At 46.0% G+C, this 15,151-nt stretch overlaps 1 protein-coding gene across 2 annotated transcripts in view; it reads left to right on the top strand.

The window, feature by feature from the left end:
* The window catches only part of LOC134945727 (interferon-induced very large GTPase 1-like), a 289,725-nt gene that overhangs the window by 74,725 nt on the left and 199,849 nt on the right, over positions 1–15,151 (top strand). For both annotated transcript variants that reach the window (XM_063935178.1, XM_063935179.1), the window contains 2 exons: positions 1,077–1,212; positions 9,087–9,192. In XM_063935178.1, the coding sequence (XP_063791248.1) occupies positions 1,114–1,212; positions 9,087–9,192 (205 nt within the window). In that variant the 5' untranslated portion in view covers positions 1,077–1,113. The remainder of the gene's footprint in view (positions 1–1,076; positions 1,213–9,086; positions 9,193–15,151) is intronic.

Genomic DNA, 15,151 nt, shown 5'->3' with positions numbered 1-15,151 from the left:
TGTTTAAGGAAGAATCTGGACAATGCCCTAAATGTTCCCCTGTATCGGCCACCTTTTCTCACAATTTATGGGAATGCGGGAAAATCTGTAAATTCTGTACAAAGTCCTATCATTTATTAATTCCCTATTCCTCCTCAAAGCACATTTAGATTTATTGGCTCTTTTATGCGCCAATTTTGATAATTGGGACTTGGGTAGGAATAAATCCAGGATTATTCCTCTTTTAACAATCATAGTCACTGTAGCAAAAAAAGTTATTATGAAAAGTTGGACAGATAAAGCTCCACCCCTTTTGCAACCAGTTAAACAAATGTTAGTTCAACTAGTCTATTTTGATAGACAGGCAACCTTACCAGACATCGAGCATTGAGTTATCAAATTTTATAACAAATGGGGTTTATATATAGCTTCTCTTGACGCCCAACAACAGGAAAATATTCTTAAGCTTTATGAATCCACATCTTGGTTTCTAGTTAGGTCATCAGACAAGTGTATATAAAAGTCTACTAATGCTCTGGGCACTTACTTGGATGATTTGATCGGGCTACTTGGGAAAAAAAGGTCCCTCCTGACTATTATAATTATCAGGATCTAATATTGAGCACAGGGCTCCCAAACCCCCCACCCTCACCCCCCCCCCCCCCCCCCCCACACACCTCCCTCCCTCTATTCTTCCTTGCCTCCCTCTTCTTCTTTTTGTTTGTTATTCTTGTTTGTATATGTTTACTATTTGTATAATCTGTATATGTATGTACATACTGTATACAACACTGTATTTGGTACAAGGTTTCTCAAAAACTGTCCGTTATCTCTATATAATTATTTAGATCTGTTTATGACTTGTTACCCCATGTGGGCTGTATTTTGGACATGATGACTGTTGATCTTGTATGTACCGCTATTTTGGATTTCTGAAAATGCTAATAAATTGTCCTTCATAAAAAATAAATAAAAAAAAGATACCAGTCTCTTGCTTTTAAATCAAGGATAAGTATATAGGCCAGCAGGGAAGAGCGAGAACAGTAGAGCAGGATTGCCCTCTTTGTTTCTGATTGTATGTGGGATTATCTTTGCAGGTGCATCATACCACGTGTCGTTGATTCCTGAGGCTCCATGGACCAGGAAACCGAGAAGCACAACATTGTCAGCAGACTTTGGCATAGCGCCAAGCAGGCCAAGCAAGAATTTAACATTAAAAATACATATGCCAAGGTAATGGAAAATACTAAGAGATGCATGTGTCTTCCAGTACAAAGAGAACAAAACTATGCAGTGTACCAATGCCTCAGAACGGAACACAAGGCCTAACTCAGCATGGATCATTAATCTGAGAAATTGCAGTTGACTGCGAGTAGAAAGGCGCCGCCCAGTGCAAATTTGCGAATGCATCGCAGATCGCTATCCAAGTGCAGATGCATACGCAATTTCCCGAAAATCAAAGAATCTTAGAGCACATGCGAGTAGGTCTGAGGCAGCCACTAATCTGCTACCGAGACGGCCTGGAAGTGGTCTGCGGTGGCATCAAATGGCCCTCCCCAATAACACCTGGGCACACCTGCGTTTTTTCACTCACCCAGAAAACGTCAGGTTTCCGCCCAGAAATGCCAGCTTCCTGTCAGTCAAACAGCGGCAACATTGCGTTAACAATCTGTATGTACTTTCATTCTCTAATTTCCCTCGCATATGCACAGTCATTCGATAATCGATCAATTTACAAATTCTCTAATTAGCAATCAATGCTGAATTAGACCCAGGCACTTACATACCATAGCCCTCAGTCTCCTCCCACCAACCCACTACAATTGGACATGAGTCATGCCCCCATCATACCAGTCTTCCTGCCTCTGTTTTCATAACTCTGATGTTTTGATGAGTCCTCCACTACAATCATATATATTGGTTGATGCTCAATTAGCTTAGTGATATCATTCAGGTGCTCGAAAGGGAGGGGTATTTCTGAGCAAGAAAAAAAGTCATTTGTTTCCCCCAGCACCCTGAATGATAACCGTAACTAGATATAAATTCCACATGATAACAGAATTCAGAGATCTTCATTACACATATTTGCGCAAATGTGTGAATAAGCCCCAAAGCCGCATCAAGGCGTCTCTGTATATTTGGGGTCCCTAGCGCTATATCTAGGTGCAGGGTTTGGCACCCCAAAACACCAGCATAAGCCAGAAAGCCCAGCGTAGCATACCAGTGAAAAAACTATAGTGTTAATAAATTAGTATTTAGGAAGCCGAAGCTATAGAGAAAGTGATACAAAAATGAAATGCAATTAAAATAGAAAAATAGTGTTAAGAAATTAATAAGTGAAAAGTGTTAATAGAATGTAAAGGTATGCCACACTAAGGCCATCCAGCTCAGCCAGTCCAGAGGCACCACACCTCACACCTCCATTACCCCAATCTGGGTCTAAGATTAACCAGCAAGGAGCCACATGATAATGGCTCCTTACTACAATATGTCTAAGCTAAGAGCTACCTACCTTGGAGCAACCCCATAATGCTCTCTGTGGCATGTGAGGGCCTGCACCTCCTCCTAATGCAGGAACCTCTCTGCCTCTCACAACAAACATATATATTGGTTGATGCTCAATTTGCTTAGTGATATCATTCAGGTGCTCGAAAGGGAGGGGTATTTCTAAGCAAGAAAAAAAGTCATTTGTTTCCCCCAGCACCCTGAATGATAACCGTAACTAGATATAAATTCCACATGATAACAGAATTCAGAGATCTTCGTTACACATATTTGCGCAAATGTGTGAATAAGCCCCAAAGCCGCATCAAGGCGTATCTGTATATTTGGGGTCCCTAGCGCTATGCTAGGGCTTTCTGGCTTATGCTGGTGTTTTGGGGTGCCACACCCTGCACCTAGATATAGCGCTAGGGACCCCAAATATACAGAGACACCTTGATGCGGCTTTGGGGCTTATTCACCCATTTGCGCAAATATGTGTAACGAAGATCTCTGAATTCTGTTATCATGTGGAATTTATATCTAGTTACGGTTATCATTCAGGGTGCTGGAGGAAACAAATTACCTTTTTTCCTCCACTACAATGCCAGCTCCATCTTCTACCACTGTTTATTTATTATCAGTTTCTTATATAGCGCAGCATATTCCATTGCACTTTACAATTAGAACAACAGTAGGAAGGCCCTGCTCGCATGCTTACACTCTTTAGGTAAATAAGGATAGATGCTATCTATTGCATAATGGTCCACCAGATTGCTAGGTTCTTAATGGGTTGTATGATGATACCCCACAATATTGACCAAGTGTCAGGAGGGTGTGAGAGTAAAGAAAGATAAAATATGTTACGTTATGTATACTGTACAGAGAGGATGTAATTAGATAGGGAAGCACTTGAAGGTTATGTGGGTGGGTCTGGAATTTGATAGGCTTGTCTGAAGAGGTAAGTTTTCAGGGAACGTTTAAAGGTTTGGAGACTAGAGGCGAGTCTTATTGTGCGTGGGAGGGCATTCCACAGAGTGGGTGAAGCCCGGATAAAGTCCTGTAATTTTGAGTGTGAACAAGTAATGCGTGTGGATGAGAGACGTAGGTCTTGTGCAGAGCGGAGAGGTCGGGTAGGGAGATATTTTGAGATGAGTGAAGAGATGTATGTTGGTGCAGTTTGGTTAATAGCCTTGTAATTCAGTAAAAGTATTTTATATTTAATACGGGAGAATACCGGTAACCAATGGAGGGACTGTCAGAGCGGATCTGCAGACGATGAACGTCTAGCGAGGAAGATTAGCCTCGCAGCTGCATTCAAAATGGATTGTAGTGGTGAGAGACTATTACAATAATCAGTGCAGGAAATAATGAGAGCATGGATTAGAGTTTTTGCTGTGTCTTGTGTAAGATATGGTCGTATTTTGGATATGTTTCTTAGATGTATGTAACATGATCTTGAGACAGATTGAATGTGGGGAACAAAGGACAGTTCAGAGTCGAGAATGACACCTAGATAGCGAGCTTGTGGGGTAGGGATGATTGCTGAGTTATCAACAGTGATAGAGATATCAGGTTGGTAGCTACTATTGGCCGGTGGAAATATAATTAATTCTGTTTTGAGGTGGCGAGATGTCATCCAAGATGAAATGGCAGAAAGGCATTCAGTGACATGGCCCAATACAGACAAATCTGGGCTGGATAGGTAGATTTGAGTATCATCTGCATACAGATCAGATGATACTGAAATCCGAAAGAGTTGATTAGTTTGCCAAGAGATGTGGTATAGATAGAGAAAAGCAGATGACCTAAGACTGAGCCTTGCGGTATTCCAACTGAAAGAGGTAGCAAAGAAGAGGTGGAATCAGAGAAACGAACACTGAAGGAGCGATTAGATAAGTCGGATAAGTAGGATGAGAACCAAGAAAGGGCTGTGTCCTGAAGACCTAGGAATTGTAGTGTTTGTATGAGAAGAGAGTGGTCAACATTGTCAAAAGCAGCAGAGAGATCAAGGAGAATAAGTAGAGAGAAATGTCCTTTAGATTTAGCAGTGACCAAATCATTCACTACCTTAGTGCTGTCTCTCTGGAGTGTTGGGCACGAAATCCTGACTGAAGTAGGTCCAGTAAGCTGTGTGAATTAAGAAAGTGTGTGAGGCGAGTGTAGGCAAGTCTCTCAAGTAGCTTGGAGGGGCATGGGAGCTAAGAGATGGGACAGTAATTAGAGAGAGAGTTCGGGTCAGAGTTTTGTTTTTTCAGAATGGGAGTAATCACTGCATGCTTGTATATAGAAGGAAAGATACCAGTATGCAGAGAACTATTACAGATTTTCGTTAAGGTTGGGATGAGGGTATAGAGTCAAGGGGAGAGGTAGTAGAGTAGGCAGATGAGAAGAGTGTAGATACTTCATCTTTATTTGTGGGATCAAGGGTTCAGGAAGGGAATTGAGCAGGTAACGCTGAGGAAGAGCATACCATTTCATTTTGGATCTTATCAATCTTGTCCTTGAAATAGGAAGCAAGATCTTGCGCACTGATAGTAGTTGGTTGGATGGATGAGGGAGGGACAAGAAGTGATTTAAATGTATTAAAAAGTTGCTTGGGGTTAGAGGCTTGAGCAGAGATGAGAGATTGGAAATATGTTTGGCAGTGTCCAGAGAATTACGACCTTGCCCCACCTGGCCAAGAAACTATTTGAGCCCAGAAGCCTTTTGTATCCATATTTACATTCCCCCGCAACACTTGTTGCCAGTGTCCATCCCACTGTTATCCTCATTTGCTCAGGTTCTCATGTACATGCATGCAGGGCTGGCTTCAGGCCTATTAGCACCTTGTGTAAGAATTTTTGGAGCACACCCCCCCCCCCCCCCTCCCCCCAAAAAAGTTCTGTGGATGCAGGGGCAGATCCATAACAGTATGACTGTTGGGGCACTATGACAGGGGAAAAGGGGGTGTTAGTAGTAGTTACTGGAAAAGTGGGTGTGTCCTCATAAGGGCATGGCGTCACAATTAAAAGTACAGGCTTTAATGTGGAAATATAGCCTATACATTTAAATATATATTACTGTAAAATTTCTTCAAGCGACACTTGCAACGTTTGGCTTCCAGAACATGACAAGTAGTGTCCAAACATGGAGGGTGATGAGTGTTTATAGTAACATAGTATCTTAGGTTGAAAAAAGACAATTTGTCCATCGAGTTCAACCTATTTGTGGTCTCCTATGCTGGATTATTTGGTATAAAATTTTGACTGATGCTGATGTCAGCCGTTACGTTTTATCCCTCTTTTTATAATAACTATAGTGTGTGACTATGCCCCGTAACCCTGGACATCATTATCCATTAGGAATTTATCTAATCCATTCTTAAAGGTGTTGACTGAGTCCGCCATTACAGACCTGTATGTACGGGTGACAGAACACCTTGTTAAAAACCTGCGGGAGCGCGCAATGCAAACGATCTAGGCACCTATTCAGTACGGGTTGCAGATGCTGCTAAAAAGCAGAATCTGCGATCCCTTCTGTAGCATATTGTGGACCGCGCATCGCAGGGCTAGGCCACCCAGCATGCTAATTGGTGGCCCGCGATGTGATCGCAAATCAAATGCAATTGCAGCGTTGACTCCAAAATTAATGATGGTTGCGTATGCAGGAAGTCCGCCGACATTTTCTTGATCGGAGCGGCTGCTGGTGATGTCACACATGCCACCAGCTATCACTCAAAGCGTGATCGCATCCCGCACTTTGGCCCTCATTCCGAGTCGTTCGCTCGTTCTTTTTCATCGCATCGCAATGAAAATCCGCTTAGTACGCATGCGCAATGTTCGCACTGCGACTGCGCCAAGTTATTTGGCTAAGAAGAAAGTATTTTTACTCACGGCTTTTTCATCGCTCCGGCGATCGTAGTGTGATTGACAGGAAATGGGTGTTACTGGGCGGAAACACTGCGTTTTAGGGGCGTGTGGCTGAAAACGCTACCGTTTCCGGAAAAAACACAGGAGTGGCTGGAGAAACGGGGGAGTGTCTGGGCGAACGCTGGGTGTGTTTGTGACGTCAAACCAGGAACGACAAGCACTGAACTGATCGCACAGGCAGAGTAAGGTTGAAGTTACTCAGAAACTGCAAAGTAGTTTGTAATCGCAATATTGCGAATACATCGGTCGCAAATTTAAGAAGCTAAGATACACTCCCAGTAGGCGTAGGCTTAGCGTGTGTAACTCTGCTAAATTTGCCTTGCGACCGATCAACTCGGAATGAGGGCCCTTGAACGTAACACATGCGCAGAATTGCTAAAATTGCTCAATTGCGATTTTAGCAATTCTGCAATCCAACCTGAATGAGGGCTATTGTGCGTACACACTGGATGATATTACAAACGATATCGCTCAGAAGGGTCACAATGAGCGATATCGTTAAAAATATCCCCATCACTTTAAAGCAAAGATCAAATGCTAATTCTCTCGGAATTCACGTGGAAGGAAAGGCTGCAAAAAAATTTTACAGAGAGGAGTAAACAATTATTTATTCAAAGCTCGGGCTTGGCAGCTGCTTCTAATTTTTTTTTTCCTCTTCTGTCTCTAGTCTGATCTCTTCAAGATCTGAGTCAGAATTTACAGATTGCAATGGTTATGGTATTGGGGGTCATTCCGAGTTGATCGCTAGCTGCCGTTGTTCGCAGCGCAGCGATCAGGCTAAAAGTCGGCATTTCTGCGCATGCGTATGTGCCGCAATGCGCACGCGTGACGTACAGGTACAAAGTCCTTTGTGGTTTTGCAAAGGTTATAGCGAATCTTTCAGTCGCATGGCTGAACGCAGGAAGATTGACATGAAGGTGGCGTTTCTGGGTGTCAACCGACCGTTTTCAGGGAGTGCTTCCAAAAACGCAGGCATGGCTGGGCGTTCGCTGGGCGGGCATGTGACGTCAAAAGCCGTCCCTCCATCGTTAGAATCAACGAACAGGAAGAGTAACTACAGGGCTGGTCTTGTTTTGCACAAAACGTTTTTGCAGGCGCTCTGCTGCACAAGCGTTTGCATTTCTGCAAAGCGAAAATGCATTCCCCGGTGGGCGGCGATAATGCGTTTACACTGCTGCTAAAAACTGCTAGCGAGCGATCAACTCGGAATGACCCCCTCTGTCAGTGTGCCTGCACATGATTTTGCCCATTAGAGAAAAAATTTGCTGTTGCTCTCAGGTCTGGATTAGGCCCTGAACCTTCTGCCATATGAGTGTCTGCGGCTGTGTATGATTCCCAGTGGCTGCTGCTGCACTGTGCCCTCTAGAGAGTGGCATACCTGTCTGTCTGCACTGGTCGAATGGCCCTCAAGTCGTCCCTGCATGCATGGATTATCATCACTGAGAGTCAGCAGTAGCTCACCTTATATAATGACTCCTCTAATCCTGACACACCCACCCACCACCACCACACAGTCTAAGCAGTATATTACTGGTACTTATAAACCCCACCCCTTCCATATCAGGTCATATTTCATGCACAGTACTGAGCCTGGCCATGTACCCCACCTGGGCAGTGGCAAACGCAGGATTTCTACGCAGGATTTCTAGAGGGTGGTTTCCAAATGCAGCCCATAATGTCCCACTCTATAGAACACTGGAGCAAGTGCGGGTATCTGGGGGAGCGGTAGAAGAACCAAGTAACTAACAACCCTGGACATTAATGTAAACATGGGTCTTTTTATACACTGCATACTGTATGGAAAACAGTATTAATATGTAACACTATAGTACTACACTTTCTAAGCATACATTCTCCCACCGCATGGTAAGGCTCCTGTCTATTCTTCCTGATACTGTAGCTACTCTCTGGTCTAGTGCACTGATTGAGGACTCAGATCCAAACACACACAGCAAAACTTGGTAGAAGAAGCTGCTGCCACTGGCAGAGCCGGATTAAGGGGGGTGCCCAGGGTGTCAGTACCCCGTTCCCCCCTTTCTTAAGGGGCCCCCCAGCTGGAGCGCCACACCACTCTGTCAAAATTCTTTAGGTTGCCGGGGCAGGAGGGATCCACGCTGCCGGGGGAGGAGTGCGGCTGTGCATGCGGCTTCCTCCCTCCTCATCTCAGGCAGCACGGTCGGGGACTTAATCAAGCAATCTCCAGCCTTCGCTGCTGCCAGGAGAGATGCTGCTGGTGGTAGAGACTGGAGATTGCTTGACTCAGTCCCCGACCGTGCTGCCCGAGAGGGGGGAGGAAGCCGCATGCACAGCCGCACTCCTCCCCCGGCAGAGTGGATCCCTCCTGCCCCGGCAGCCTGGTGTCTTCTCTCCCTGCTGCAGCGCGGCTCCCGTTGCCTGTGACGGGGCTAGGTGAGTAGCGCACGCAGCCGGGATGTGCAGGGGGCCCTCCTGTCTACGGTGCCCTGGGCCCCCCAGGGGCTTAATCCGGCCCTGGCCACTGGTCATATCCCTTAAACTGCAGCTCTAGTAATTGTATTATATACCATTGCTATTGATGTCATAATTTGAGCCACTTGTCAAGAGGAGGGGGGTTTCCAGGCAACTGGAAATCCCCCCCCCCCCTTGTGTTTGCCTATGCTGGGTCACTTTCTCAACATCCCAATACATTACATAAGTAGCAAGCAAAGTGTTCCTAATCACATTTTATTTCACCAGACTAAAGCATCTGTGAATGCTGCATTCCAATTTACATGTGCTTCATTGAGCAAGATAACCAATCGTGATGGAGAAGGATCTGCACGGAAATGTACATTTGGGACAGGTGAGCTGTGATATTGGTCTTTCTGATGTTTATAGGGTTCAGTCAGCTTGTAGGAATGTGTGCAGAGTTTAAGACTCATCTGAGTTAGGGCAAGGTTAACTCTTCAGATTGTGGAAATAGTAGTTAGATGGTGATGCAGAAGTAATGGCAACCCATGCAATCAGTTGTAAACACCCCCCTACTATTGTATGGTAGCATAGGTAAAAAAGACGGGTGTGGATCATTAAATCAACAGTGTCTAGGTCGACAACATTTAGATCGATCACTATAGGTCAACAGTCACTAGGTCGACATGTTCTAAGTCAACAGGTCAAAAGGTCGACATGAAGTTTTTTTTTTGGGGGTGTCGTTTTCTTCGTACAGTGACGGGGAACCCCAATTAGTGCACCGTGTCCCCTTGCATGGCGACCGAGCTTCGCTCGGCACAGATTACCGTTCCAATCGTAGTCAACGTATGAAAAAGTGTAAAAAAAAAAATTAAACTCATGTCGACCTTTTGACCTGTCGACCTAGAACATGTCGACCTATAGTGGTTGACCTAAACATTGTCGACCTAGACACTGTCAATCTTCAGACCGGATCCCAAAAAAGACACAGACATTCATTCTTGCTTCAACATGTTAAAATATAGGGGACGCACTATGCACCTTCCAGCGAGACTGCAGGTGTGGTATTCAAAGCACATTTAAAATATATAAATTGATTTCAGAAGAGCGCCATCACAAAGATTGCAGAGTGTGAATAAGTAAATGTGCTTTCCTAATAGCACCTGGATAGAAAGAAAAAGAAATTCAGTCAAATGAGGGGTGGCCAGTGAAGCAGACTCTAAAGAACAGGACATGCAGCAAGCTGTATACAGGCCCTCATTCCGAGTTGTTCGCTCGCAAGCTGATTTTAGCAGATTTACTCACGCTAAGTCGCCGCCTACTGGGAGTGAATCTTAGCTTCTTAAAATTGCGACCGACGGATTCGCATTATTGCGATTAGACCTCTCTTAGCAGTTTCTGAGTAGCTCCAGACTTACTCGGCATCTGCGATCAGTTCAGTGCTTGTCGTTCCTGGTTTGACGTCACAAACGCACCCAGCGTTCGCCCAGACACTCCTCCGTTTCTCCAGCCACTCCCGCGTTTTTCCCAGAAACGGTAGCGTTTTTTCACACACACCCATAAAACGGCCAGTTTCCGCCCAGAAACACCCACTTCCTGTCAATCACATTACGATCATCAGAACGATGAAAAAGCCGTGAGTAAAAATCCTAACTGCATAGCAAATTTACTTGGCGCAGTTGCAGTGCGAACATTGCGCATGCGCAGTAAGCGGAAAATCGCTGCGATGCGAAGATTTTTACCGAGCGAACGACTCGGAATGAGGGCCATAGGCTGATGAGCTCTGACACTGAGATCAAAACCTTCACCGAGCTATAACAGACATTCCCATTTGTATATCCCACTAAATGACAGTACTTATTACATATGGCAAGAAAAGTTCATTTATTTATTAAATGACTATAAAATAATGAAGGGTGGCTGAGAAAGCATTGCAGGGGATCAATATAGCAGAAAAGGGTGGTCTTCAGTATGCCGACTGTCGGGATCCCGGCGCACAGTATACCGCGCCAGAATCACGGCACCCGGCATACCAACACTTTTTCTCCCTCGTGGGGGTCCACGACCCCCCTGGAGGTAGAATAAAATAGCGTGGCGCGCTTAGCGCACCACCGTGCCCGCAGCGTGGCGAGTGCAGCGAGCCCGCAAGGGGCTCATTTGCGCTCACCACGCTGTCGGTATGCCGGCGGTTGGGCTCCCGGCGCCGGTATTTTGGTCGCCGGGAGCCCAGCCGCCGGCATACCATACTACACCCAGCAGAAAAGTAATATTAATTAGAGGGCATGCCTCTGCCCTTCACTTATGCTGGATTCCGAGGAGGAACCACTTCCCTTTATAGATTTACATTGAGCGTTCCTCACAGACACATCCAAGTCCGCTTTCAAGAACAAGACATCTCAACTTACATCAAAGGGAATGGTGTCACACAATCCTGCAATTATTACACTGCCCCTGAAAATACACCAGATATACCATATGGAAACAAACACACAAATGTGTAACGGGGTGAATGGTGGGTATCCCAAAAGCAATGTTAGATTGCTATAGTAGATCGGCAAGCAAAATAGGGTTAAGACTGCATAAACTTCTGGGTTTAATTCCTTTGCCTTTAGCGTGAGGTTTTGACCCTGCGGCAGAATGATAGCAGACTTACAATACAGCAATACTACAGTAGCCCTAAAACACAAATAATAGCTATCAGAAGACAAATAACAGTTCGATATCAGCAATCTCAGTAATAGGTTACTAATATTCAAAACATCACATTAATCATTTATTAATGATAACTAACTCTCACAGTCAGGGGTTGAAGTGGGCTGGAACTGCTCAGAACTGCGTTCCGTCTGTTGTAATAGAGACGCGGGACGGCTGGGAGGGGATATAGAGACGCGGGACGGTAGGAGGGGATACAGAGACACGGGGCGGTAGGGAGGTGATACAGAGACGCAGAGCGGTAGGGAGGGGATACTGAGACGTGGGCGGTAGGGAGGGGATACAGAGGCATAGGGAGGAGGGGATAGAGAGAGGCGGGGCGGTAGGGAGGGGATAGAGAGACGCGGGGCGGCTGGGAGGGGATATAGAGACGCGGGTCGGTAGGGAGGGGATAGAGACGCGGGGCGGCTGGGAGGGGATATAGAGACGCGGGGCGGTAGGGAGGGGATAGAGAGACGCGGGGCGGTAGGGAGGGGATAGAGAGACGCAGGGTGGTAGGGAGGGGATATAGAGACGTGGGGAGGGTCCCCAGTGAGGAAGATGATGAAGAGAGGGGGAAAGTAGTGGAGGGGGAGGGCACCAGAAGAGGAGACTTGTGTAAAGTGGCGAGCAGACATAGAAACAGTGGGTAGGATGGCCGGAGGGACTCACCGTTGGGGCTGTGGGCGGCTGCTGCAGGCTGGTAAACAGTACAGTGTCCAGAGGCGTCACCGGGTCAGCATTTCAGCATTACTATTACACACATCTCTCACCCCCCCCCGCGTCCAAAAAGGGGGTGTGGCCTGATGTGAAAGGGGCGTGGCCTCGGGGGTATGTTCTCTCTCGCCTCGGGGTGTTTCCAGCTTGCCTGTAGATGCTGGCAGCCCCCGGAGACTGGAGTGTGTGTGCCGGCTGTGTGACAGGGGGAGAGTGCTGCAGGAGATGACGTCACTGCAGCACTCGCCTCCTGTCACAGCAGGAGAGCTGACAGCGGGATGTGTGCGGAGGAGGCGGCGGGTCTGTGTACACGGCGCAGGGAGGGCTATGAGAGCCTTCTCCTGCGCCACCCGTCCCTCCTAATGTGTATGCCGGGGGTTGGCATCAGCCGTTGTTGTTGGGCCGGCGCCGCGGCCGGGGAATCAGAGCTGCTGATGGGTGGGGGGAGGGGAGAGAGAGAGATGGACAGGCAGCAGGAGCAGAGACTTGCTGACTCCGCCCACCGCTGTGACTCCATCCAGCGTTACGGGCATAGAGTCACAGATTTAGACAAATATATAGGAGATATATATACATACATACATATTGTACACACACAATAAATTAATGGGTTTCTCCAAAATCCAACTGCAGGACATAATACAGTAAATTTGAACCAATACAAGAAGAAAGAAATACTACAGTATATAGAGACATAGAAATAGATCATTTGATGGCAAATAAGAACCACTTGGCCCATCTAGTCTGCCCTTTTAACCTTATTGTTAACTCTTATTTAGAGATGAGCGGGTTCGGATCTCCGAGATCCGAACTCCACCGGACTTCAGGATCCGAGTCTGGCTTGGGACTTCCCGCCAAACTCGGATCCCAGAACCAAGCAAAACATCATCATCCCGCTGTCGGATTCTCGCGGGTTTTTGATTCCATATAAAGAGCTGCGCTTCACCGCGATTTTCACTCCGGACTTGGAGAGTGGGGGAGACAGACCTTTCTCTCTCTGTGGGTGGTGGCGTTGGGTGCGGTCAGTGTGTACTCTCTAGGGGTGCTGTCCTGTTAGGGAAGCTGTCCTGTCACTGGTGTCATGTGCTGTTAGGGGTGCTGCAGCTGTACATGTGTGTTGCTGCAGTGGCTGTCACTGTGCTGTACAGGGCACTGTTCTGTATGCTGTGAAAATACAGGGGTGCTGGTTCTGTCCTGTATGCTGTAAAAAAATACAGGGGTGCTGTGAAAATAAATGTACACTGGCCCTGTCTTGTATGCTGTAAAAATTCAGGGGTGCTGTGAAAATAAATGTACACTGGCCCTGTCTTGTATGCTGTAAAAATTCAGGGGTGCTGTGAAAATAAATGTACACTGGCCCTGTCTTGTATGCTGTAAAAATTCAGGGGTGCTGTGAAAATAAATGTACACTGGCCCTGTCCTGTATGCTGTAAAAATACAGGGGTGCTGTGAAAATAAATGTACACTGGCCCCGTCTTGTATGCTATAAAATTACAGGGGTGCTGGCCCTGTCCTGTATGCTGTAAAAAATCAGGGGTGCTGTGAAAATAAATGTACATTGGCCCTGTCCTGTACGCTGTAAAAATACAGGGGTGCTGTGAAAATAAATGTACACTGGCCCTGTCCTGTATGCTGTAAAATTACATGGGTGCTATGAAAATTAATGTACACTGGCCCTGTCCTAGAAATAAAAAAAAAGGAGTAGTCCCAAGTGCGCTGTCAACAGCAGCTAGGTATGGGGATGGTCAGACCCCCCAATAAGCTATACATGACAAATACAACAGATACCAGCGCTGGCTGTGGGGATATTAGAAAATTTATAATGGCTTGTTAATAATGACACATTTATTATAAAAGTATCATAAAACACATTTGAATACAAAAATGTTATAAAAATATTGCATGAATATTAATAGAAAAAAGTAGGTTAATACCACGCTAAAAGTATAAAGCTGCTCCAATTTAAAAAAGGTTAGAAAGGGTGATAAGGGAGCGCTAGTGAGTATTAAATAAACCTGCAAAGTAAGAACAAATTATTTAAAAAACAATTGCTTAGCAACCACTTCAGGATTTCATCAGGATTCTTTCCAAAGTTAAATCTCTGTCTGGCTAGGACTCTCCCTTTGAGCAGAGTTAAGTCACTGTATTAAGCAGCAAGTTTTTACCGGATGTTAGTTGAAGTTCTATCCAGGGCCGGTTCTGGCGCTCTGAGCGACCAGGGCGTCAATAGGGGGCGTGGCTTTGTACAGGGTGCGTGGTCATTTACGCCCCCTGTACAGACTGATATGATGTGCGGTGCGCGATGACGTTATCGCGCACCGCACAGTAAAGGACCTCTCCACAAAGGGAAACTAGATGCGTACGCGTCTAGTTTCCCTTCAAAGCAGCAGCGGCAGCAGGCGTGCAGCGGGGGGCACACAAAGCAGCAGCGGATCTTGCCCTGGTGCGGCGCCCTCCGGATGGCGCCCTCCGGGAGGCGGCGCCCCGGGCAAAAGTCCTGCTTGCCCGTGGCAAGATCCGCTACTGGTTCTATCCATACTCTGATAGGTGTGGAAAACCGGTGTGTACCTATTAGTGGATTCACAGTCCCCGAGAGATACAGTATCCGCTGGCAATAAATCCTTTCAGTGCTGAAGGGGTATAGAAGCTACAGGTATGCTGCAGTGATTCTCCAAAAAGGCAGGTAGTGGTCCAAATGATTAAGTTCAACACGTTTCACTGGTTACATCCAGCTTCCTTAGGAGCATATTTGGGATGTCTAGGAGATTTCCTTAAATACCCTGTACAGTGGACTAAAGTGATAGCACCTGTGTGTGTATAATTAAACAAGCCGTTATTAAAACCATGATGATATATTTTTATAAACATAATTGGTCCCGAATAGATAAATAATACGAAAAAAAACGAAATTTACAAAGTATATAAATGTTATTCAGAAATATGTA

Source organism: Pseudophryne corroboree, chromosome 7, assembly GCF_028390025.1.
Source record: "Pseudophryne corroboree isolate aPseCor3 chromosome 7, aPseCor3.hap2, whole genome shotgun sequence".
Classification (NCBI taxonomy): Eukaryota; Metazoa; Chordata; class Amphibia; order Anura; family Myobatrachidae; genus Pseudophryne; species Pseudophryne corroboree.
The sequence above is the reverse complement of the archived record's forward strand: the minus strand, read 5'-3'. Positions and strand labels throughout refer to the sequence as shown.